Source organism: Castanea sativa, chromosome 6 (assembly GCF_040712315.1).
Source record: "Castanea sativa cultivar Marrone di Chiusa Pesio chromosome 6, ASM4071231v1".
Lineage (NCBI taxonomy): Eukaryota > Viridiplantae > Streptophyta > Magnoliopsida > Fagales > Fagaceae > Castanea > Castanea sativa.
This window is the reverse complement of record NC_134018.1, coordinates 53,546,811-53,572,972: the sequence shown is the minus strand read 5'-3', so window position 1 is coordinate 53,572,972 and position 26,162 is coordinate 53,546,811. Positions and strand designations below refer to the sequence as shown.

Below are 26,162 nucleotides of genomic sequence, written 5' to 3'. Positions count from 1 at the left end.
GATAAGATAGCAATCCGGTTACTATTCGAATTCAGCACCAGCCACTGATTTGAACAGTACCCGCATTATCAACAGTACCAGCACCCAGCAGATTCCCCGACAGGTTACTATTTCAACAGTGACCGAATCAGGAAAAACAAGGGGACAAATCACTGTAGCAATCACCAGAGTTACTATTGCTTTCGGTGGAAACAGCTTTCACCCTAGTAAAAGCAATTTACTCTCCGGATTTTCAGCAATCATCCAGCAGCATCCAAGGCTCCCTCCAGTCTATATAAGGCAGCCTCATCTCCATTCATCAGCAGGTCCAATTTTAGGAGAAACTTCAGCAACTCCAAAATTCCCTCCTCTTCCAGCCAAGAGTTTAATTTTCAGTTGTAAGCCAGTGACTCAGTCAGTCATTGTAATCAAGTAGCCTCAGTCGGCTTTCATTTTTATTTAAGCTTCCGCACACTAGCCTGTAACTTACCCCATGCCATTGTGTACATCGACGATGTACTCATTTTCTCAGAATCTTTGGATAAACATTGGAAGCATTTAAGAGCATTCCTCAACACCATCAAGCTCAATGGTCTTGTTGTTTCAGCCCCCAAGACCAAACTTTTCCAAACTAGAGTTCGTTTCTTAGGTTTTGATATTCATCATGGTGTTATCAAACCCATAGACAGAGCTATACAGTTTGCAGATGAGTTTCCAGATGAAATCCTAGATAAAACCCAACTTCAGAGATTTCTAGGTTCTCTCAACTACATCTCAGATTTCTATCAAAATCTCAGGCAACAATGCAAACTCCTTTTTGATAGACTTCGAACCAATCCATCCCCATGGACTCCAGCCCATACCACAGTTGTCCAGCATATCAAATTTGAGTTTATGAGAAGCCCAGCACCTTGGGAAGTTTGTTCCCTCCAGAAAGCTTCTATATCAAAAACTCTCAGTACTATCACCATTATTCCATCCAGTAATCAAGCCCAGCAACTTGATTCAGCCAAAACAATTGATCATCCCTTTGACTCAAATCAATTGTCATCATGCATTCATAATGAATATATTTGCATCTCTGCATCCATCAGTTTTGAAAGCAAAAAGGGTTTTAGCAATTATTTGAAAGTTTCAAATAACCCAAACCTTTTACCACAGGATACAGAAAGAGCAATATTCAGTACCACTAGTAAGTGGAAGATGACTTCTTCAGCAGAGAAGAAGGGCAAGGGGAAAGCACCCGCAAGGGACTATCCTCAAGACAAAAGACTACCAGCGGGACAGTCTTTTGTAAAGCATGAAGGCGCATCCTCTACCAGCCATGGAGGATCGATATCCCTTCAGGAATTTATCGCTGCAAAGGTGACATATTCCAGTGGTAATATGGCTATTGTTTTACAGGAAGTCTTATCCAGGAAATACCATTTCAAAAATGGAGCCTATGCAAATTTGCCAGCCTCTATTAAATTCATCCTTGATAACCTTCAAATGGCCTTTACCCAAAACAGCAATAGACTTTTCCAAAAAACCCTCAAAGCAATGGAAATCCACCTAGTAAACCTTGAGGCGGAAAATCTATCCTTCCCTAGTCAACTCTTTGGCAAAGAGGATATCCATTCCATGGATAAAAAGACTATTATGGGCACCGATTATGCTAGACTCAGTCTTAAGACTCAGTCTATATTAAGAAGTGCTGTTGCCAACTTGCTTCCTGAGATACAAACCAGTATCCTAGGATCCAAGGCAATGTTCGAATCTTCTGATGATTGGTTTGAGCATTTCAAAGTGTTGATCACCACTCCCTATCCATATGCAAATTTAGGAGATACAGGTGATAACCCAATACAGAATGAGTGGGAGAAGCATTTCGGGAACAGTCTCAGAGTCTATGAGCAACATTCTCCTTTTCCAGGACTCCTCATAAACTTTGAAGTAGAACCTGACAAGGATCCCAGCTGGTTATCAAAAATGTTCGAATATGGCTTCATAAAAATGATCAAACTATCAAGCCATGACCAGATCAGCCAGTTTCCCCAAATCATCCAAAAGGTTGTAAAGAAAATCAAAAGTCCTTTTGTTTCTATCAGATGCTGGAGCACAATCCCACAATGGGAAAGAAACAACTGGATGACAGTCCAACCATCCACTCATCTAGTCCTCGTTAATGGCCATACCCATCAAGGGCCCTGGTATGAAGGAGATTCCCACTTATCTTATAGTTATCCCTACACTCTTGTAGAATGTTGGAAAGGACATTCCACCAATGAAATCCTTGATAGGGTGCAAGATTTATGGGAAGACTACCATCATGTTGGTAACACAGGAAGAATTTCTGTTTTCACCAACAAACCCTACTCTACTGCTATTCCAAAACTCCAGAGGGTTAATTACATGAATCTCAACCGGATCATCACAAAGGAACCAGTTTATGAGCCATTGATGTATTGTGGACTTTGCAACCATTATGCCAGTTATCACGAGCACAATTTTGATGACGATTCCCCATGGGATCCTTATGATGGATATCCATCAGATGCTCCTGATACTGACTAAAGCATCCTGACTCAACAACTCAGGATAAGATAGCAATCCGGTTACTATTCGAATTCAGCACCAGCCACTGATTTGAACAGTACCCGCATTATCAACAGTACCAGCACCCAGCAGATTCCCCAGCAGGTTACTATTTCAACAGTGACCGAATCAGGAAAAGCAAGGGGACAAATCACTGTAGCAATTATCAGAGTTACTATTGCTTTCGGTGGAAACAGCTTTCACCTCAGTAAAAGCAATTTACTCTCCGTAATTTCAGCAATCATGCAGCAGCATCCAAGGCTCCCTCCAGTCTATATAAGGCAGCCTCATCTCCATTCATCAGCAGGTCCAATTTTAGGAGAAACTTCAGCAACTCCAAAATTCCCTCCTCTTCCAGCCAAGAGTTTAATTTTCAGTTGTAAGCCAGTGACTCAGTCAGTCATTGTAATCAAGTAGCCTCAGTCGGCTTTCATTTTTATTTAAGCTTCCGCACACTAGCCTGTAACTTACCCCCTTATGGTATCAGAGCAACATTCTCCTTTTCCAGGACTCCTCATAAACTTTGAAGTAGAACCTGACAAGGATCCCAGCTGGTTATCAAAAATGTTCGAATATGGCTTCATAAAAATGATCAAACTATCAAGCCATGACCAGATCAGCCAGTTTCCCCAAATCATCCAACAGGTTGTGAAGCAAATCAAAAGTCCTTTTGTTTCTATCAGATGCTGGAGCACAATCCCACAATGGGAAAGAAACAACTGGATGACAGTCCAACCATCCACTCATCTAGTCCTCGTTAATGGCCATACCCATCAAGGGCCCTGGTATGAAGGAGATTCCCACTTATCTTATAGTTATCCCTACACTCTTGTAGAATGTTGGAAAGGACATTCCACCAATGAAATCCTTGATAGGGTGCAAGATTTATGGGAAGACTACCATCATGTTGGTAACACAGGAAGAATTTCTGTTTTCACCAACAAACCCTACTCTACTGCTATTCCAAAACTCCAGAGGGTTAATTACATGAATCTCAACCGGTTCATCACAATGGAACCAGTTTATGAGCCATTGATGTATTGTGGACTTTGCAACCATTATGCCAGTTATCACGAGCACAATTTTGATGACGATTCCCCATGGGATCCTTATGATGGATATCCATCAGATGCTCCTGATACTGACTAAAGCATCCTGACTCAACAACTCAGGATAAGATAGCACTCTGGACTTATCCCAGTATAGATCTCCATTAGATCTACAGCAGCCCCATAAACAGTCACCTGTCTACATTAGAGACAGACCAGCATCCCGGTGTAGCTCAACCAGACCCTTAGGATCACCATTTCCTAGGTCTAGAAGAGACATAGGTGTTCAGCTTCAGGGAGTTAGAACCAATTCCCAACTCACCACACCTTGCTACACAGCCAAACAGGATTCGATTGTCAATGAACCCAGCAACTAGTTAACCCTACGGCAGATCCTATCTATGAACCCAGCAAAAAATTGTTCTTAGATGCTATCACTAGGATTAACTATGTGACCAACTTCATCATCTGAGGGGCTTTCCTTATTGCTGTGATGAGAAGTGCTTTCCAAGGGTTGAGTTTCCTGGAGGGTTCTAAGATTATGCTTCAAGACCCTAATTTCTCGTCCTGTTTCCTTGGATTCTTTCTGAAGGTCGTTGATCATAACTTCCTTCTTGGTCAGGACATACCTATTGAGGGATTGGTCCAAATCTACCTTGGGTTGATGGTTACTGGGTTCAGGTCTACTTGGTTCCTGTACCAAAGGCTGTTGGGTTTGGCTAGGTTCCTGAGGCTTGATAATGGGGTCACCTAATTTTAGGTGAGAGGATCTGGAGCTACAATCTCTTTTGAAATGGTCACGCTTGCCACAAGCATGACATCTTCCAGGCTTATTCTTCTTTGTTTCCTTATAAGCTTTGGAAATGGGCCGATGAGCTTGTCTAGCCTTCCTTTCAGGTCTTTTAAGCCTTAGGCGTCTCCATTTGGCTTCTAGGGTTTCATCTTCTGATTCAGAGGAGGAACTACTAGAGGTTGTTTGGATTTTTAACATTTTAAGCTGACTTGTACCTTTAGGTGAAGGAACGACTGGTTTCTTTGCTAGCTCTTCAAGTTTCTGGGTAACTATTTCTAAGGCTGATCTGTCCTTAGCATGACTGGGGTTGGTTACAGGTAACTTGACTAAAGGCTGGTTAAGGGTTGGTCTGCTAAGCATATCCTTAACTGGGTTAGGTTCAACTGGGATCCATGTTCTGGTAAGAACACTGAACTGCTTTTGCTGGCCATAATACCGTTCGAAGTATATGAAAAAGGGGACATTACGGGATATTTCCCTCATGAATGCCGTCCATGAATCAAATACTTTTTCTTTTTGATCTCTGGTATAATTGGCTTTGTAAGCTTCTCTTTTAGTCCTGTTTTCCTCAGAACTAAACTCCTTACCTAATTCTTCTAGGTCAGGGGCGAATTCTCTGTTTAACACTAAGATATTCAGAGATTCTTCTTGCTGATCTGGAGGCTGTTCCATATCAAACTTGCTGAAGACAACTGCTTTACTAAGCCTGTTAACTAGGTCCTTTTTGTTGGGAATTGGGTACCTTACCCACTCTAAGACTTTGTTAAGGGGCTTGTAGTTGATGACTAATCTAGGAACACCTCTTTCTATCTCAGCATTTTTCTGGACATAAAAGGCTGGACAAGACCATGGTGATCTAGATTTCCTGATGATTCCTTTCTCAAGGAGGTCCTCTGTTTCAGCTTTGCAAGTATCCATAAGTTCCTGGTTCATTTGGATAGGCCGAGCTTTGGTAGGGATATCCTTTTCACTGAAATCTTTGACATATGAGAGAGCTACCTCGTGTCTCTTTCTATGCCAAAAAGCTGTGGGTAGATCAGAGCAGACTTCCTGCTTAAGTTTTTCCTCAAACTTTCTGATCTCTTCTTGGAGGGTTTTACAAGCTAGTTGGTCCTCAACTTTCTTGTATCTAATTTCCTCCTGAAGGTACATAAGATGCATGGATTTGGCACTAATCATGTTCAAGGTTTTAGAGACTGTATCAGCTTGGATAGTGCTAATATTTCTGGGCACTGGTTCACTGACAAACCTAAACTTGATAGTTTGGCCAAAGGGTTGGGTGGTGATTCCTTTACTATCCACTGTGAAAGGGTAAAGGATGCAAAGGAAAGGGTTTCCTAAAATGACCTCGTCTGTCATATTTTTGACAAGAACAAATGTGGTTTTGAAACACATATTATCTTGGCAAACATGGGCTTTAGGAAGTTTGAATTCAATCTGCATTTTTCCGCCACTTGCGGATGTCAATCGTTCCCTAGACTTTTTAAAGTACTTGGAGGGAATGATACCTTCTTGGATGCAGTTAAGATCAGCACCTGAATCGATTAAGGCTATGACCTCGAATTCAAAATCTTTGCTAATGACAATCCTGACTTTGGAATGCCATTTATGGAAGTTAATCCTAGTGATAGCATCGAAGAACAATTTTTTGCTGGGTTCATAGATGGGATCTGCCGTAGGGTTAACTATGTGACCAACTTCATCATCTGAGGGGCTTTCCTTATTGCTGTGATGAGAAGTGCTTTCCAAGGGTTGAGTTTCCTGGAGGGTTCTAAGATTATGCTTCAAGACCCTAATTTCTCGTCCTGTTTCCTTGGATTCTTTCTGAAGGTCGTTGATCATAACTTCCTTCTTGGTCAGGACATACCTATTGAGGGATTGGTCCAAATCTACCTTGGGTTGATGGTTACTGGGTTCAGGTTTGCTTGTTTCCTGTACCAAAGGCTGTTGGGTTTGGCTAGGTTCCTGAGGCTTGATAATGGGGTCACCCATTTTTAGGTAAGAGGTTCTAAGGCTACAATCTTTTTTGAAATGGTCGCGCTTGCCACAAACATGACATTTTCCAGGCCTATTCTTCTTTGTTTCCCTATAAGCTTTGGAAATGGGTCGATGAGCTTGTCTAGCCTTCCTTTCAGGTCTTTTTAGCCTTAGGCGTCTCCATTTGGCTTCTAGGGTTTCTTCTTCTGATTCAGAGGAGGAACTACTAGAGGCTGTTTGGATTTTTAACATCTTAAGCTGACTTGTACCTTTAGGTGAAGGAACGACTGGTTTCTTTGCTAGCTCTTCAAGTTTCTGGGTAACTATTTCTAAGGCTGATCTGTCCTTAGCATGACTGGGGTTGGTTACAGGTAACTTGACTAGAGGCTGCTTAAGACTTGGATTGCCAACCATATTCATAGCTGGGTTAGGTTCAATCGGGATCCATGTTCGGTAAGAACACCGAATGCTTTTCTTGGCCAAAATACTTTTCGAAGTAATTGAAAAAGGGGACATTACGGGATATTTCCCTCATGAATGCCGTCCATGAATCAAATACTTTTTCTTTTTGATCTCCGGTATAATTGGCTTTGTAAGCTTCTCTTTTAGTCCTGTTTTCCTCGAACTAAACTCCTTACCTAATTCTTCTAGGTCGGGCGAATTCTCTGTTTAACACTAAGATATTCGAGAGATTCTTCTTGCTGATCCGGAGGTCGTTCCATATCAGTTCCAGATGGGGATGGGGGAGATTGATTGTCTTCTTCATCGACAATCGAATCCTGTTTGGCTGTGTAGCAAGGTGTGGTGAGTTGGGAATTGGTTCTAACTCCCTGAAGCTGAACACCTATGTCTCTTCTAGACCTTGGGAATGGTGATCCTAGAGGTCTGGTTGAACTACACTGGGATACTGGTCTGTCTCTAAGGTAGACAGGTGACTGTTTACTGGGGTGCTGTAGATCCAATGGGGATCTATACTGGGATATGTCCAGAGGTTGCCTACACTCATAGTCTAGAGGAGTGCTAAGCCTAGATCTGTCGAAACTTAACCTAACCGTGCCGTCGGCTAGTTGTTGGACAAATTCTAGATCTGGATTCTGGGCTGGGTTTTGGATCTGTAGAGTATGGTTCTCATTCTCTAACATCCAATTGGCTGGGAATGTGACATCTGACCATTTGAGGGTTCTAGGTACCCTAACTTTAGCTCTGAGGTCAGTAGTCTGGATGAGGGTTGTTTCACCCTTCTGTCTCCTATCAAGTGCTCCAACATTCATGTTCGTTCTCATGCACTTGTAGTAAACTCTGTATATCAAGGCGATCTGACTGGTTCCCTGTGTCATGAGGGTTCCATGTGTCTTGATATTTAGGGTGAGGGCTTTGATAACTGTTTTGTCATGGAGGTAGATACTAAAATCTGGAAAACAGTTAAAATGGATGGGACCGTCACTAAGACTGGTTTCTATGGTTCCTAAGAGGCTGTCATCGAACCTAATATGTCGAGCATCTCTAAGGGCCATGAGGATTGAGCTGTTCAAACCTCGTCTGGTGAGTGGTTTCACTCCAACTTGGACTAATCCTATGTGTAGGAAGTTATGTCCATTATCTTTATGTCTTTGGATAGCTGAGGGTGATAACAAGTAGCACGTTTCGTACTCCTTGTTGATTCCATAGACTTGTTCTATGGTCTTGACATGGTATTCTGTTTTGAAAGCTGTTTTCAAAGACCATGAAGACTTATAGAATTGGCTAGTGGAAACTTTAGGGATATTCCAATCTCCTATGTCTAGATCTAAGTCAGATAGCTCATAAGTCTCCGAATTAATTGCTCCTACGTCTGCTGGGATATCAGGAATGGATGTGGGTTGAGAACATCTACTACTAGTGGATGAGTAACTTCTAAACAACCTATTCATGATTCTGGGGTTAAAAGTTTAAATCAACGATTACAACCTAGTCACCTTTATCCTCCAACTTCTGGATCTAACCTTTAGATCTGAAGCACAAGTATACAACTATGGGATAGACACCTGATCTGTGAACTCCTTTCCGCCGGACTCTCCTCCAATAATGGGGACCACCCTAACACGCCTTCTCTCGGCTTCAACGGGCTGACCAAACCAAACCTAGGAAGATTTTCGGCCTCTTTAAAGAACAGAGAACATCACAGACTTTGGTAACAAATCTCACAGGTATATAAATCTGCAACAATCTTTAGGGCTAAACACAGCAATAGGAAGAATAGGGATAACAGGGAAGCAAAGGTTAATTTGAGCAAATAATCACAGAATAACGAATAAAGTGGTTAGAAGGAGGCTCAGCCTACCAATTGCAAATGTAATAGAACACAATGGAGTAATAGCAAACGAAGAAAGAAATTAATTGGAACGACAGAGTTATCATGAAATGAATGTAAACAAAGTATGGGAGATATATCCAAAATAATTCAAAATAATTATAATGCCAAAATAATCTGGATAACTATGGCGGCAGTGCCGACCAACTTGATTATATGATAAACAGTAACTTACAATCCGACCGGGCCAAACTTGGCTCTGATACCATAAGGGGGTAAGTTACAGGCTAGTGTGCGGAAGCTTAAATAAAAATGAAAGCCGACTGAGGCTACTTGATTACAATGACTGACTGAGTCACTGGCTTACAACTGAAAATTAAACTCTTGGCTGGAAGAGGAGGGAATTTTGGAGTTGCTGAAGTTTCTCCTAAAATTGGACCTGCTGATGAATGGAGATGAGGCTGCCTTATATAGACTGGAGGGAGCCTTGGATGCTGCTGGATGATTGCTGAAAATCCGGAAGGTAAATTGCTTTTACTTGGGTGAAAGCTGTTTCCACCGAAAGCAATAGTATCTTCACTGTTTTGCTACAGTGCTTTGTCCCCTTGCTTTTCCTGATTCGGTCACTGCTGGAATAGTAACCTGTCGAGGAATCAGCTGGGTGCTGGTACTGTTGATAAAGCGGGTACTGTTCAAATCAGTGGCTGGTGCTGATTCTGAATAGTAACCGTACTGGAACCTTATCCTGAGTTGCTGGGTCAGGATGCCTTAGTCAGTACCAGGAGCATCTGATGGATATCCATCATAAGGATCTCATGGGGAATTGTCATCAAAATTGTGCTCGTGATAACTGGCATAATGGTTGCAAAGTCCACAATACATTAATGGCTCATAAACTGGTTCTTTTGTTTATATATATATATATATATATATATATAGTAACAAATCTTACTAGGAATTTATTGTTACTCACAAAGCTTACTTTCCTAGTATTCTCGTATGCTGTTGGCTAGCTTCTGTCAGTTTTTTCCATAATATATATATATATATATATATATATATATATATATATATATATATATATATATATATATATATATATTGTGGGGAGTAAAAGGACCCAAGCAGGCATTTGGGCCTTTGGGCTCTAGCAAGGAGGTCCGACCTGTCTTCAAATTAAGAAATTGTCAGTACTGCCAATCGGCCCATACGCCGAGGGTCCGAGCACATGTCTGAGGGTGAATTCCTCCTCGAATAGACCCAAGAGAATTCGGAGATTCACTATGAAGGTTAAGGCAGAAAGCCGGAAAGACTGTTGGTTAAGAGGGGGAACCCCTGAACCTTTTAGATACACCAGTGTTAGAAAAATATCATAAGCAAAGGCTGCCACCTCCACATTAAAGACTCTGCACCTACCTCCCTGGCCGCATTAATGGGGAAGTGACCCCTGAACAGTAGGACCGAAACTTCTGGTTGCTATTCAAAGTACTAAGAGAAGAAATATCTATGGGGGAGGAGATGGGAGCAACACGTGGATAAAGCACTAAGGCAAGGAGTATTTAAAGGGGGTGAAGGCCAAAGAATGAGAAGGACCAGGCAGTAACCAAGAAAGAAATTAAGAATTGTAAACCTTTAAGAAAAAAAAAAGAAATAATACAGAAGTGGTCCTCGGCTTACGTCCGAGGAGGCCAATTTGCCATTATCATCTTCTATTTACAAGTATCTTTACACCGTAGCCTGTTATCAAGTTCTCAGTACTTCTAACTTAGATTTCAAACCCACGCTCTACATTTCATTATTTAAGGCTCGTTGGGCCTGAGCCCATAATTGTCTTTGAGTTCAGGTGCAATTGTGCACTTACATATATAGTAACAAATCTTATTAGGAATTTATTGTTACTCACAAAGCTTGCTTTCCTAGTGTTCTCGTATGCTGTTGGCTTGCTTCTGTCAGTATTTTCCATAATATACATAGATTCTCAAAACTATATATATATATATATATATATATATATATATATATATATATAATATTATGTATTTTCCATAATATACATAGATTCTCAAAACTATATATATACACATACATACATGCATGTATGAATCTATCTACACAAGTCAGTAGATATTAACTTCCTGAAATAGCAAATTGACATATATGGACTTGTCAACTAAATCTATCTACCAGTTATGTAAGCCTCTAAATAAACACAAATATCCTCAGTCAATGCGATCACATTTTAGCTGAAACAATGTTTCCTCCATAATCTACTCTAATCCTTAACCATGCTTTATTAATTACAAAATTGAGACATTGAGCATCAGTTTTGTTGCCTCAGCTATACAAAATTAATTTTAGCAATCTTACCTGGGAAACATGCTTGTTACAACTTTCTTGTTAGTCTATAGTTCACCAAAAAAACTCAAGCGATGCAATAAAGGTTCCATCCTAATAATTATTTGGATTCTAGTTATTTGCTCTTGAACAAATCCATGCACAGAGAAAGGCCATCCCCAACATGCAAACAAAACAAACATTAACAATATGGAAATTCGGCCTGGAAGACATCAAATCATTCGTGTCTTGGTAAGATACATGCAAACAAAGTTTCCAAGATAAGTAATTCTAAGTTTCCACGATAAGTAAGATCATCATTTCTATTTAACTGTTGCATGTATCACTTGGAAAAGCACAATGGGCGACCTCCATAACTTTTGTTACTTCATGCCATGTATCAATGTAAAACTTAATACAACAATAAAAAGAATGCCTGCAATGCATAGAAGAAGTGGAGCATCAATGGCACTACCAACAATACAAGTTGCCAAACTCCGGCCAAATTTACAGACTTCCTGAAAATTATCCCTGAAAACCTGTATCTAACTTCCCCCCCATCCCCCCCCCCCCCCCTTTTTTCCTTTTTCTTTTTGGCAAGTGTAATCCATCGAAAGTACCTGGCATTCACCAGAAAGAATAAATCAGACTCATCCAAGAAAAGAGGCAATGCATGAATTTGAGATTACATGAATCAAGGGGAAGCTTTGAATGTAACATGGACCAATTTTGATTTAAAAAGAAAGTAGAGATTTTTTTTTTTTTTTGATACGTTATAAAAGAAAGGAGAGAATTGTGAGGAACATGTAATTGACAACTATCATTTATCAGATATTTATTAATTTCTCAAATTATAAGGATAAAATAAAGTTCGGAAGGAAGAGTTCATCCATACTGCAATACAAGTATCAGACACAATACACGATATAACATGATCATGATGTAATAATCCTTTGACAGCCAATGAGCTCTAGCTAAAATGGCACTTCCCCAATGAAAATGGGTGAAGGGAGATTGGGAATCAAAACCCATTGGGAGCAGGTGTCACTTAAAATCCTTTTTTTTTTTTTTTAAGTTCCCTTTTCCTAGTGACTCCTCAGGAAAAATTGAATTGCTTTAACATGCTAACAAAAAAAAAAAAATTATCTTATAACTTTATGTTGCTTACATATGACCTTTGCTAAACGGTAATCTAGAAGTACTATAAACTTACAGCAGCATGCTTGTCAGATGCAATAATTCCAGATTATTCAGGTTCATCTGCAATACTCCAAATCAACCTAAAAGAGATTGTACATGAAAGGGAACACATCATTTCACCAAAGTTGCTCTAAAAGTGTAAACAGCAATTTATCAAGGGTATAAGAATGCCTATTATCAGAATACCAGAACAGAGAAATGAAGAATAGGAATAGAAGGTAGGCAAGCTTTAAAAAGCGCAGCTTTTTCTCCCATCTCAGCTGATTATAGATCTCAGTTACGTCAACCAAGTGCTGTTGCTTCACGTACCTGGTCAGAGGGAAAAAAGAAGGGGGGGGGGGGGGGTTATAAATCATCTCAGATGCATTGTTTGAACTGGGGCCTGATTATGAGTTTGCAAATACTTGCTATTTTCTATTTGAGGTCAAATTGAAAATGCATGCATGTGTGCAGGCGCTTGCCCACGTTAACTCAACTATAAATGATAGAAAGTGTTCTGGAGAGGACAATAATAGAGCTAGTGTGAGATTCAAAATGTCATGTGTTGATTGATATGTGACCTCCACTGAAGAGGCAGGGGAGAAGGCATTTGAGTCCTAATCTTGGTCACCCAAATTTATGAGCATGATTAAATCTACAATAAACTTTCTGGGGAATTCATAACAACTTTCCTCTTAATCCAGGACACACAACCTCCTTGGTCATAGTGGAAGGAAGGATAGACAATGCTTATAGGTAATGTTATTTTCTGATAACACCACATTTTATAAGAACTATACCTTCTTAAAGAAAGATTTTAAAATCCAAAGTTAAAACTGACAATTTCTTCTCATTCCATTTCACTTGACAAAAAGCAATATTTGTCCTTCCAGAGTCTAGCTAAATAGAACAAGGGCATACTTGGGGTATGAAAAAGGTCATTTTTAGCATGAAATCAGCAAATGAGTTAGTGTCAGGGGAAATCACTTAAAAGCATGGGAAATCTTCATTGTTTATCAAACCCAGGGCCAAGTCTTGTAGACTTTTAAACCTCAAGGGAGATCACTGTAATATTTTTCACTTAATTAACCATTGACAATGAAGGATCATACCTCTATCATTTCAAAATAAGATACATACCTAGTTGTTTAAAAGATAATGCATTAAAATGATGTCCCCTTAAAAATTTGGATTTCCTAAATAGAACCAACAAAAAGGAATGCGGGTAGTACCAATCTCCATGGAAATGTCAAAGGCCGATAACTCTTGTGGATAAATGAGCAAAAATTGTACCCTTTTTCTTATCCAAGTTTGCTCATCTCAAAGTAAAAGGGTTCACAAAGACATGACAAACCAAAAGGCCATATTCATCTGACTGCAATAATTAGCGGTAGTTAAGTACGAGAACTATTGCCTATCTCCACTTCCCCACCCCAAATCAAGTATTACTTGCATCACAACTTAAATGACATGAAAGTAAGTTTCAAAATGCACAACACGATCATGCAGTATCGCTCAAATAGGAGACAAGACTATATGAACTACACTGACAATATGTCAAGGTCAGGAGAAGAAAACTTACAATCTCACATTATAACATAGGTATGGGAGAGAAGACAAAAACATAACCCAATTTCCTGTTAGGAGAAAGAAGAGGCATAAGAGTCCTTGAGCAATAAACTCCGGCAAAACAGAGCTGTTTATCCGAGATGCTGAATCATATGGGTTGATATAGTCAGACTCTAGGTCCACCAAGCAAATAAGCTGCAATAAACATTTCCAAAGCTCAGTCTTCTTAAAGCTTTAAAAAAATTAGTAAAGAAAGCGCCATATGATATCTCAGCCTATTCTTCATTTAAAGCAAAACATGGTTCTACTACTTGAACTATGCCTTTGTAATTTAATTATTGGGTCATGCTAACGAGTGTCATTAGAGCATTAATTAACAATTCATTTTAGAAAAGTTGAGATAAATGAAAAAAACTGTTAAAACATTAATTTTTTTCTTTTCTTTTCCCCTAAAAACTTTCTTTAAATGGATTATTAACCGGGCATTCGTTAGCATTTCCCTTAATTAATTACTGCTTCACTCAAATTTTATTTTCCTTAGAAAATATCACCAATCCTCTCTATCCCTCTCCCTCTTAATATAATGCCATTGAATTATGCTTTAACTGCATAAAATTTTCAAGTCGTATTCTCTAATTTCTAAGCCAAACTTTATATGAATTGAACGAGACAAAATAGTGAAATTACCCAATTTTTCAATAGAAATATGAATTATGAAAGCATCGAAAAGTTCCCCCTTTTTTTTTCTGCGTTTCCTTCGAGTTTATGAAAGAAAACTTTTTTTAATTTCATTCTTCACAACAGGTGTTCGTTGTGGTTAAGAAACATCGAAACTGGCAATCATACGAGAAAAACAGGAAAAAAAAAAACAATAACAAGAATAATAAATGACACATTCGGACATGTCCTAAATTATGAATCCAACATTATTAGTGATAAATATAGGGACATAAATATGTAGTTATTGCGAATAAATAAACAGATTAAAATTTTTTGAGTTAAAAATTAAAAAAATAAATAAATAAGAAAAGAAAGAAAAATAGGGTGAGGAATGAAAAACCTGGAAACCGATGGTGCAAAGAAGACCAAGAATGAAGAAGAAGGAGAAGAGCCATAACCAGAGGGTCCCCATGCCCTCTCTATTTTTGGTTCTCTATGTGCTTTCGTTTTCTCCTGTTATGGTACTTTGGTTTTAAGGATTTCGCCTGGCTTTTGTTTTCGGTCGGGTTTTGACCTTTTATTCAGTTCCTAACCTAAACTACACTCTTCGGAAATGAGATTGTACTTTCCGTTCCTATCTCCATTCTCCACGCAAGCATGCTTTATTGTTTGTTCACACGGTATACTAGTGTTATTGAAGTCCAGGTGTCATGAATCATAAATTATCACTTCCCGGGGTACTATAATTGATGATAAGTATGGCTAATCGTCTCTTCAGGTCGGTTCATTTGGATTACATCCGTTTTAACCGTGTGAAAAATGGGTGAGGCCAATCTAGTCGTGAATCGGGTTAACTCGTATTTTTTATATTAAAAAAAAAAAAAAAAGCCAATTTAGAGAGTATGATTTGAATCAAATCAAATAGTTAGACTATTTGTTACTAATTTACTATTACACATGTAAAGGGGAAAAAAACAAACCTAAAAATATAAAAAATTTCATACCCTTGCAATTTAAACCGTTTTGACTTTTGGACATAACTAAAATTATTTACATACTTTAAATTCAAAGTTCACTAATGATGTCATTTCTGTAAAAGAACCAACAAAAAAAAAAAAAATACAAAACTAAATGTCATGGACCATATCAAGTTATCGGCCTTCTTAAGTGCACAAATTTCTGTTGCATTTAAAATAATAATAAAGTTAGATTATATAGACATAAACTAAATTAAAATAATAAAATAAAAAACCTTTAAAAATAAACATAAAAATTTAAGTAATGAAGAACAAGTAAATATTTTATAAGAATTATATCTCAATCTACTCAACGTTGGTAGTAGATTCAACACTACAAATATTCATACTTGTGAATTGTAGCTCAAGTTGACCAATTTCATCTGTATCTTCATTTACAATACAATATTTTAATATAACTTATGTGTATAGGAGCATTCATAGTAAAGAACCTAAAAATTATAGCTTCTAAGAGCATTCTCGTTAAGAATACTAATTGCTATAAATGCTAAATTTTAACATACAAAATACTATAAAGGTTAAAAAACACACTCCATCAATGCTCTTAAATCTTATTATTTTTGCAATTTAGCTACAGTGGACTGCAATTCAGCTACAGTGGGCTGCTACAAGATGTAGCAGCTCACTGTAGCAAGATTGTAAAAAATATATATATTTGTTTAATAAAACACGCGCCTATCTCCTCTTTTCCCCTCGTTCTTTTCACGCCTATCTCTGTTTTCCCTCATTCTTTTCGAGCCTCCTGTTTTCCCTCTTTTTTTTTCCTGGCTCTCTCATTCTCCCACGCCTACGCCTTTGCCTCATCTCTCCTTTTTATTTTGTTTTATTTTCTTCTTTCTCCCTCAACCCAGCCGCTCTTCCCTTCCTTCAACCCACCCACGCCGCCAATTCATCTCCTCTTCACTACTCCCTCTGACCGAATCACTATCACAAACACAGCCTCCGCTCTTCTTCCTTTGAGTGAACCCATACCGAACCCACTCTTCCCTGCCTAACCGAACCCACTCTTCTCTCCCTAACCAAACCCAAAAACCCAGTTTTGAAACCCATATTCTCATCTCAAAACTGAAGATTCAAGGAGGGAATTAGGCTTCCATTTAGGTCAGACTGAAGCTCCATGGGCCAGGCTTTCATTTAGGTTTTGTTTTGGGTTAGAAATTACCCAAATTTCGCACTCCAAAATCACCGTTGACCAGCGCACGGCGCCATTTTGAGCTTTGGTGGACAGGTCCTCAGCTTATCTCTAATTCTCTCTTGTCAGGTACACCTTACTTTTTTCTTTTTTGGTTTCTAATTTTGTTCCTATAATTTTATCAAATCAATTGCAAACGTTATGAACTTTTTTTTTTATTTGTCACAAGTTCATCATTGATTGGGTCTTGTATTGCTGTCAAAAGTTTGTCAGAAGTTCATCACTGGTTGGGGCAAAACTTCTAGCCGATTCAACTCCAAACAGGTTAGTTACTATCAGTGGTAATCGAGGCCAATTTTTCGTTGTTGTTGTCTCTTGATGCAAGTTGTTATTGGGTTAGGCTCAAATATGTAAACTCATGCTTGTCTAACATATGTTTTTAATTATTAGTATTCAATTCTTTTTTTGCAGTATAACCAAAACACTAGAGCAATACCAGCAATCTTGCTTCAATCCTCAGGATAACAAAGTGAAGGACAGGTTTGTGTTTGCTGAAACCCTTCCTTAAAATTCTAGTATCATCTTTAGAGTTTTATATGTTGAAGAGATTTTAGACAGGTTTGCATTTTGAGGTATATGGAGCTTATGGTAGACTGAAGTTGAAAGAGTGTGTATTTAACAATTAAGATTTTATATTGGACAAGTGTATTGACTGCTTGACCTTATGTGAAAGTTATTCAGTGTATTCACATTATATATCGTATCATGATGCCCATATATGATTACTATAAAAATTGTTTACCTGTGCTGCCTATAGTTTTGTCTCTTAAATGATGTTTTAGTACTTTTGCCTCATGCCTCAAGTTCAGATATATTTGTTTGAACAATTAAGACTTACTATTTTCCTTTGCTATTGTGCACACCTAAATGGTTCCCATCAATGCTCCATAACTTTCTCCTTTGATAGCTTTTGAGAATTCAATTAAATGGTTCAGCAAGAGCTATACCTTGAATTCATACATCATGCTAGTATGGAATTTATTTATTTATTTATAAAATTTACTACCCTTTATTCATTTATATATATATATATTATGGGTTCAACATCCACATATGAACATTATACTAGTATGAAATTTCATACATCATGCTTGAATCAGTGGCATATATACTTATTGGTTCTAATTTTATATTGAACTTCAGTTGACTATACATTATCTACTTATGGACTCACAACAATACATGCCGCTTTACACTGGTATCATAGAAGGGCAAATTGATGTTAACTCTCCTTTGTTGGGTGTATTCCAAAATAGCCCAATTTCTTCCCTTGAAGTTGAGATCACCACCTCTAATAAACTACCGAGACGGGGTACCAACTTTAGTGTAGAGGAGGATAATATCCTTGTTTCGGCATGGCTCAATACTATTATTAATGTTGTGCATGGTAATGAGCTGAAACAAGAAAGATTCTGGGCAAAAATTTGGCAATGCTTATGCCAATATAACCCATCCGACACCACACGTACTGTTGGCTACATACAAAGTCGATGGGGAATGATTGATAGGAAGACAAATAGATTTTGTGGGTTCATAATTGCTTTGAAGCAACCCCTCATGGTGGTACAATCGAATAGGACAATGTATAATCATATTGCAATAGTTTCTAAATAGATATTCACCAATAGTTTGAAGATACTAATTATTTGCATTTTCTTTTAATTTTTTTAGATTGAAAATGCAAAGGCTATGTATAAAGAAAAAGCCAAAAAAAGACTTTCCATTTGAACATTGTTGGCATGTGTTGAAGCACCAACCAAAATGGAGCATGCCTAAGGAATACTCGAGAGTAGTGCTACCTCCAACTCAAGATTCAATATCTATTGCCGATGGGGATGACATGTCCTTAGTTGATGACACTACTAACTTTGAGAGACCAATAGGTAGGAAGGCCGAAAAGGCCAATCAAAAGAATAAGGCTAGTGGGAAAGATGTTGGAGAATACTTGGCAAAGAAAATGAAAATTATTGAGGACTTACAAGAACAAGAAAAAGAGCGTCTCCGCATCAAAGTGGAAAGGGTTCGATTGGAAGAGTTGAGGGATAAGGAAAGAATTCGATTGGAAGAGTTGAGGGATAGGGATAGAGTTCGATTTGAGGAGAAAAGAATTCAAATGGAGGAGGAAAGACTTGGAATTGAAAGAGAAAAGCTTCGTATCAAAAGTATAATAAAGGATGAGAGAATTATGAGCTTGTGGCATGTCTGGAGCACTAAAACTTTTTTATGAACAACTCCAAGAGGGAATCCTTGCAAGACAAGTGTCAAGTAAATAGTTTGGTAGTTGAAAGTTGAAACAAGTAAATGATGTTTTGGATTGATGTATTTTGGTAGTAGTTAGATTAACCTTGTTATGTTAGAAAAATGGTTGATGTATTTTGCAGTAGTTAGATCAACCTTGTTATTTTAGAAAAATGGTTCATGTATTTTGTTGAAGCCTAGATCAACTTTGTTACATTAGAAAATGGTTGATGTATTTTGTTATTTTATATTATATATAAAATATGAATGTATCAGATCATTGTGTTCTTTGAAGTTTTGTATTGACATTCATGGATACTGTTTTAAACTTACTTATCATTCATTGCTGTGAAAATGAATTTAGCATTTTCATATTGTTGGACCTCTCTTATATGTGATAGCATATTGTATTTTGATTACTGTGGTGACACTTTTAGTTGAAGGGGGGAAAATGCAAGTTTGAAATATGAGATTGAAAATCAAAAGTTTGCTTCTCACAGTAAATGACCAAAAATGTAGGTTTTATTTTTATTGCAGTTTGAGGTATTGAGCAAAAGGTAGCTCTCTGATGATCAGGCCTTGCATAGGCAAGTAAAACCTTTTTATAAATATATATGATGGGGTACTGGTTTTTCCCATCTTGAAGCCGTCCATAGAGGTCGTCCGTGACCCAACAGTATTGCCAGCAGCCCTGAAAACCTTACCTATAACCATCTCGTCCAAAGAAGAAGAGACTAGGACAAGGTCCTCGTGACCAGGGAATGAGACGCTCGTCTAGGGTGTCGGCGACCTCGTCCTTAGTAACTTCGTCCGTAGACAGAACGAGCCCTATTCATGAGCTAAGCACACTCGATAAGGGGATACTAGGACGAGGGTATCATACTTAGGAAAATCTCCGAGGATAATGTGACAATTCCTTATTTTACGCGTAACTTCCAGGTATCCGTTGTAGTACATAACTCCTAAACGGTTATGGAAGTTATTTTTAAATACTTACGCCTCCTTGAATCCAGGGGAGGTTATAATTGCGATAACCATCTATTAGAACACTATATAAACGCTTATTCAGACAAAACAAAGGGACGTTTTTTATTACTTCCAAAAAGTTGGAACTCCAAAAAAATAGAGAGAAAACTAACTTTGCCATCGGAGGGTTCTTGGCCGGCAGCCCCGGTCACCTTTGATCGCTTTTCTTTCTTTTTTTCAGGCCGTTGAGAGAGCAAGTGGTCCTTTCAAGTCCGAAGCATCCAGCCTACTGATTTTCTTTGCATAATCAATATATATATATATATATATCCAAGGTGGGTTCTACTTTGCTTGAATAAAAGCTGAGTAGAATGAGTATTTCATAATGAATATGCAATGTGGCCTTTTGTATTGTTCTACATAGTTTTTGAGGGAACCTTATACTGTAATAATTGGTATACTCTAATTAAGTTAACATGCCATATTATCTATGTGTGTTATATTTATATGTCTAAAAATCAGCCTCACTGTTATTTTGACCCTTCGTAAAGGTCAGGATGAAAATTTTTGTTAGTGGGCCTTTGGTTTACTTGGCATATATAAAAGAGTTCTTGGGACAGTTTACTATCACAAATAATGCCCTATGTGATGTTTTTTGTATTCTTAATCAAATATAAATTTGAATATTATTAATGATATTTGGATAAAGGTCCAATTTACTTGGCTTTATTTTTGTTCCTATTTTTTAATATGTTGTTTTGGTCATTTACAGATGTGTAGTGGCATATACTTCTGATTTGATATTTCTTCAAGTAAGTATGAATCCCCACCTTATTGTGTTAGTACATTTGTGCAAGGATTCTCATTCATGCATTGTGAGTTGTGAGTTGTGACTTAGTTTTATGCTAGCTATTAGTTTCATCCTATTTAAGGCATTCTCCATTGGAGAAAAATCCTGCTAAAGACCTTATTGTGTTAGTACACCAGCTGTTTATGAGAAGATTCTTTTAGTAAATCATGTTTATGAAACATGACTCTCTTTCACTTCTAGTTAGGTGACCACTTCACACACCACTGTTATAGTGAAGACTTTGGGAATGCCGAACAGTATAGTTTTGCATTGGCAGCACTACATCAAAACACATTTGTTATCTTATCAATGATTTGCTCTTCATTTGTTGTTTTGAAGGTAGTATTCATGGGTAGCTCTTTGTTTTGCAAATTGCTTCTTGATGACTTTGATAAGGATGAAATAATCGAAGAAGTTGTCATGGATTCAAAGTCACGAAAACGTCGTTCCTATATTAGACGTAACCATTTGGCAGGCCATGAAAGGCTTTACCTTGACTACTTTGTCAACTCGCTAGTTTATCCAGAGAAAGTATTTTGAAGGAGATTTCGGATGAGCTGTTCTCTTTTCTCAATATTATTTCTAAGGTAGAAGCTCATGATCCGTACTTTGTCCAAAAAAAGAAATGGTGGCAAAAAGCTTGGGTTATCTTCCTTTCAAAAGATCACTGCTGCACTCAGGATGCTTGCGTATAGAGTAACAGGTGATTTTATGGATGAGTATGTGCGGATTGAAGAAACCATTGCCTTACAGAGTTTGGAAAAATTTGTTATTGTTGTGGTTGATATTTTCTCTGAGGAATATTTGAGGAAGCCAAATAATGAAGATATTGCTAGATTGTTAGCTCATGGCAAAAGGCGTGGATTTACAGGTATGTTTGGTTCAATTGATTGCATGCATTGGAAATGAAAAAATTGTCCATGTGCATGGAAAGGTCAATATTGTGGTCATATTCGTGAACTGACTATTATTTTGGAAGCAGTGGCATCATATGATCTTTGGATATGGCATGCATTTTTTGGGTTACCTAGATCAAATAATGATATTAATGTGTTAGAGCGGTCACCTATATTTTTTGAGCTAGCACAAGGACGTGCTCCTCCAGTTAATTACTCAATCAATGGTAATAACTACAGCATGATATATTACCTTGCTGATGGAATATATCCAAAGTGGGCAACATTTGTAAAGACAGTTCCAGCTCCACAAGAAGAAGAAAAAATTATTTGCAAAAGCCCAAGAGGCATATAAGAAAGATGTTGAGCGTGCATTTGGAGTACTACAGGCACGATTTGCAATTGTTCGTGGACCTGCATGATTTTTTTTATCTTGAAGTGTACCAAAAAATCATGAAAGCGTGCATAATTCTCCATAACATGATTATTGAAGTTGAGCGAGATGAAAATGAAGTGGTAGACTTCGATTATAAACAAAATGATGAAATGAATAATCCTCATATACAAATGTCACGTGAGCATGCAAATAGATTTATGACATCCATCTAAAGTCATCAACGCACTAGAGACCAAGAAATCCATTATCAACTCCAATCGGACCTTATCAATCATTTATGGCAATTACATGGCGAGTTATAGGAACTTCAAGTGAGTTTTTATTGTATTTTCATATGAGACTTGTGCTTGTTTCTTTATATCTATGAACAACTCTAGAAAAACGTTTATTTGTTTACTCTAGTTTTATCTTTAATTGTAAATAATTTTTTGCAGATAACTTGGTGAAACATTTGCTGCTAAAGACACCTTAAAAGTACTATTCAAATCTGAAGGCAAGGGCATGTTCAAGACAGCTAGCTTCAAGTTCAAAGCACTGTCTGAATTAGACCGTTGATGAGGCCAACTTCTACTTATACTAGTTATCTAAACTGTTTGAATTTTGTTTTATGGTACTATAATATTCTATTGTCACTTGGTATCAGAATATAAAGCTATGTGATTTCTATTCAAAGAAAAATGTAATGGGAAGATCTTGTGTATGTGATCCATGTAGTAATGCAGACTTGGCAAATGAAAAATTTTGAGTGACATGCATATGTACAGGATTTATTTTGAGGGTTGTTGTTGGGTACAAAACATGGTAGTTAATGGTAGTTAAAGGTAGTTATTTGAAAACATAAAGAAAGAATAAAGAAAACATAAAGAAAGAATATTTAAATGAAGTTGTAAAAAAAATAGAATGTTTGATATTTGGTGGATTGTAAAGTGGTATGTTAAAATTGATAAAGTAGGATTTTGAAATGATAAATGCTAAAATATTTAGTATCTATATTATATTTAACAACTTACTTTATAATATACCAAACATCAAAAGATCTATATTTTTTACCACTTCATTTAAATATTATATTTTTATTCTTTCTTTATATTTATTTCTCTCTCTCAATCTCCTTCTCTCTCTTCTTTGAAGCAAACCAATTGATAAACTCAACTCTCTTTCTTCTCTACCCAATACCTAGCAAACTCACACCGCTAGCCACCGCCTTTGGAAAAAAAAAAAAACTAACTAGCTACCCACCAACCATAACCCACAAACCAGTGACCCACTCAACAACTGCAACTCCAACCACCAAAATCACAATCAAATCACAAATCCAAACTCACAATTACATCACCACCACCAGTCGGGAAAAGAAAAAGAAAAGCGCCATTCACCGTTGAAATTAAAAACCCACTGCAAACCCATTAAAATCTACACATCCATCGTAACCCACGATGCACAACCAGCACCACAACTTCGACAAACCCAGTAATGGAGAACCAAAGGAGAAGAAATGGAGGGGCTGGGTATTAGCTTGGTTGCGTGAGAGATAGATGTTAAGATAGGAGGCAGAGGGAGGGAGGGAGGTTGTGTTTGTTTCTGCCAATTCTGCGTGAGAGAGAATGAGATGAGATAGGGTAGAAGAAACTTGGAAAGTCACGCACTCGCTTGTGGGAGAGGTTGAGCATATGTGAACTAATAAAATATTATTTGTAGGAAATAACTATCAGCTACAGTGGGCAAGCAGTCAAAATATTTTAGTAATATCTTAAAATAACTTCATTGCTATGAGTGTGTTTTTAGTGATTGGGTCTCTAAAAGAGAAAACATTGGGTCAGGAGCTGGCGTAAAAGGTGTGTTTTACGCCAGCCAATCCTGACCTACCACATCATTTTTTTTCTAGCAAAAAAGATTAACTTAAGCCTCTCCTCTTCTCTCCTCCCCTGATCTCTCCCCACGACCTCCATGGCCGGAGCTTCAAAGCTCAACACAAGTGACCGACACCACTGCCATGCCCAAAACTCCATGATTCAACCAATAGCTGCCGCTGCAAGCCACCACTAAACTCAACTTCCTTTCTTCTCTACCCAGCAAACCCACACCGCCTCTGAAAAAAAAAAAAAAAAAAACCAACTACCCACCAACCACAACCCACTAGCTAGTAACCCACTCAACAACCGCAACTCCAATCACCAAAATCACAACCAAATCATAAACTCAAACCCACAATTGCATCAGCCAAGAAAAGAAAAAGAAAAACACCAGCCACCGTTGAAATCAAAAATCCACCGCAAACCCATTGAAATCCCCACAACCACCGCGACCCACAATGCACAACCAGTGCCACAACTTCGACAAATTCATAACCACACAACCCAACAAACCTAGAGATCTCAACCACACAAACCCATACTGGCGGCGGCGGCGGCGGCGATGACAAACCCAATCTAGCCACCACTGGGGTGGCCCCATTTTCCCTTGACTTCTCTCTCTATCTCTATTTCTCTTTATCTTTATATTTTTCTGCTGTTATTCTTTGATTTATAGCCAAAATTTTCTCTTTTTATTGCCTGCTTGTTTATGGGTTTGGGGATTTGGTTTCTTTTTAGGGTTTAATGATTTGGAAAAAGAAGGGATTTTGATTTAGGTTTAGGGGTGTAAGAAAGAAAAGATTTTTGTTTCAAGTTTTGGGTGTTCAAAAGGTTGGATTTTTGGCTTGGATGTGGCTATGCTTTTGCGTTGGGATGTTGGTGGCTATGCTTTTTTTTTTTTTTTTTTTTTTTTTCATCTGTGTATTGCATTTGCATTCGCAGAAAATGGTAACGGGAATGGTGGCTCGCGGCGGCAGCTATTGGTTGAACCATAGAGTTTTGGCCATGGCAGTGGTGTTGGTGGCTTGTGTTGAGCTTTGAAGCTTCGGCCATGGAGGTCGTGGGTTTGATTCAGTGATGGAGAGATCCCCGGAGAGAAGAGAAGAGGCTTAAGTTAATCTTTTCTGTTGGAAAAAAAAAAAAAAAGAAGTTGGTGACGTGGCAGGTCAGGATTGGCTAGCGTAAAACACACCTTTTACGCTAGCTCCTGACCTAATGTTTTCTCTTGCTAAAATGACTATTTAGGGCATGTTTGGTGAGTGAGTTCTAACTCACATTTTCACATTTTAAACAACATTAAACACATTTTAACACACTTTTTTACTCACACGTATATCAAAAACATCTAAACAACATTACTCAAACTCCTCTACCAAACACCCCCTTAGTTATTTTAGCAACCTTACTGTGAATGCTCTAATAAAAGCAAATCAAAACTTATCAATAAAGAGTTAAAAATGTATAATTTCTATGACTCTATTAATAAATTAAAATACTTTCAAATCCATATAACCAACTTTTAATGCACAAGTTTTAGTAGTCTTGAAGTAGAACTTAGTTACTTAATAGTTGTAGTTTTAGTTAATGAATGTTGCAACTAGAAGTAGAGCTTAGTAGTTAGTGCTGCTTACTTAGTAGTTTGTAGCCTTTGTAGACACTGGATAGTAAACGCTTTAGGCTTTAGCTTTCCTTTTGTATTTTTTTTCCCTTTCATTTAACTCTTTATTTTTTTAATAAATAAGGAGTATAACACTCAAGTTCTTTGTACCTTTTATGATAATGTTATGTACCTAGGAGCAATCTAGCACACCTTGCCATGTAGTTTTTAAATATTTTTTAGGGAAAATAAAGTTAAAAAACGAGTGGACCGCAGGTCGGGTTGGCCCACAAAAAAACAAGTAGGCCACTAGTTGGCCCATATTTAATTTGGGCCAAAAAATCAGGTTTGAGCCGGGCCAAAATGGACAAATACGAGTTAGGTAAGCAAATTTCGGTTTGTTTTGCCATGTCTAATGATAAGGGTACTATGATTGATGATACATTAAGTTTATAAATTGATGTGTCACAAAATGGACATTCCATCCAAATCAATTACTATAGCTCCATATAAATTACCACACACCCAACTCATCATTTTGAACATTATTTCTACAACTCAAAATTATGTTTTTCTTTTCTAAGAAGAAAAGAAAAATAAAAAATCAACAATTTTAAATCGTGGAGAGGGATGAGATATGAGTCTGGCTTATTGCCTCTAACAAGATAGTAGTCGTTCCTATGACCAAGGAGTTGACTATAAATAAATCTAGAGAGCATGAGTGATAAT

At 37.7% G+C, this 26,162-nt stretch overlaps 1 protein-coding gene across 2 annotated transcripts; it reads right to left on the bottom strand.

Moving 5' to 3' along the window:
- Nucleotides 1-11,295: 11,295 nt before the first annotated feature.
- On the bottom strand, nt 11,296-15,174 carry LOC142641582 (protein cornichon homolog 4-like). 2 transcript variants are annotated; one of them, XM_075816027.1, is made up of 5 exons: nt 14,808-15,174; nt 13,761-13,942; nt 12,386-12,508; nt 12,213-12,279; nt 11,296-11,619 (listed from the first exon to the last, which is right to left on the bottom strand). In XM_075816027.1, the coding sequence occupies exons 1-4, from the start codon at nt 14,877-14,879 to the stop codon at nt 12,246-12,248; spliced, it is 411 nt and encodes a 136-aa protein (XP_075672142.1). In that variant the 5' UTR covers nt 14,880-15,174; the 3' UTR covers nt 11,296-11,619; nt 12,213-12,245. The 2 variants fall into 2 exon arrangements, with proteins under 2 accessions (XP_075672142.1, XP_075672141.1); XM_075816026.1 differs by lacking the exons at nt 11,296-11,619; nt 12,213-12,279 and having other exon boundaries at nt 12,305-12,508; nt 14,808-15,062.
- Nucleotides 15,175-26,162: the final 10,988 nt, after the last annotated feature.

Excerpts from the sequence above, each read along its gene's own strand:
- LOC142641582 (XM_075816026.1), bottom strand. The coding sequence starts at position 14,879 with ATGGGGACCCTCTGGTTATGGCTCTTCTCCTTCTTCTTCATTCTTGGT. Across the intron at positions 13,943-14,807 it reads TTTGCACCATCGGTTTCCAG|CTTATTTGCTTGGTGGACCT; the intron begins GTTTTTCATTCC and ends TGTTTATTGCAG. Across the intron at positions 12,509-13,760 it reads CTATGTTATAATGTGAGATT|GTACGTGAAGCAACAGCACT; the intron begins GTAAGTTTTCTT and ends CCCTCTGACCAG.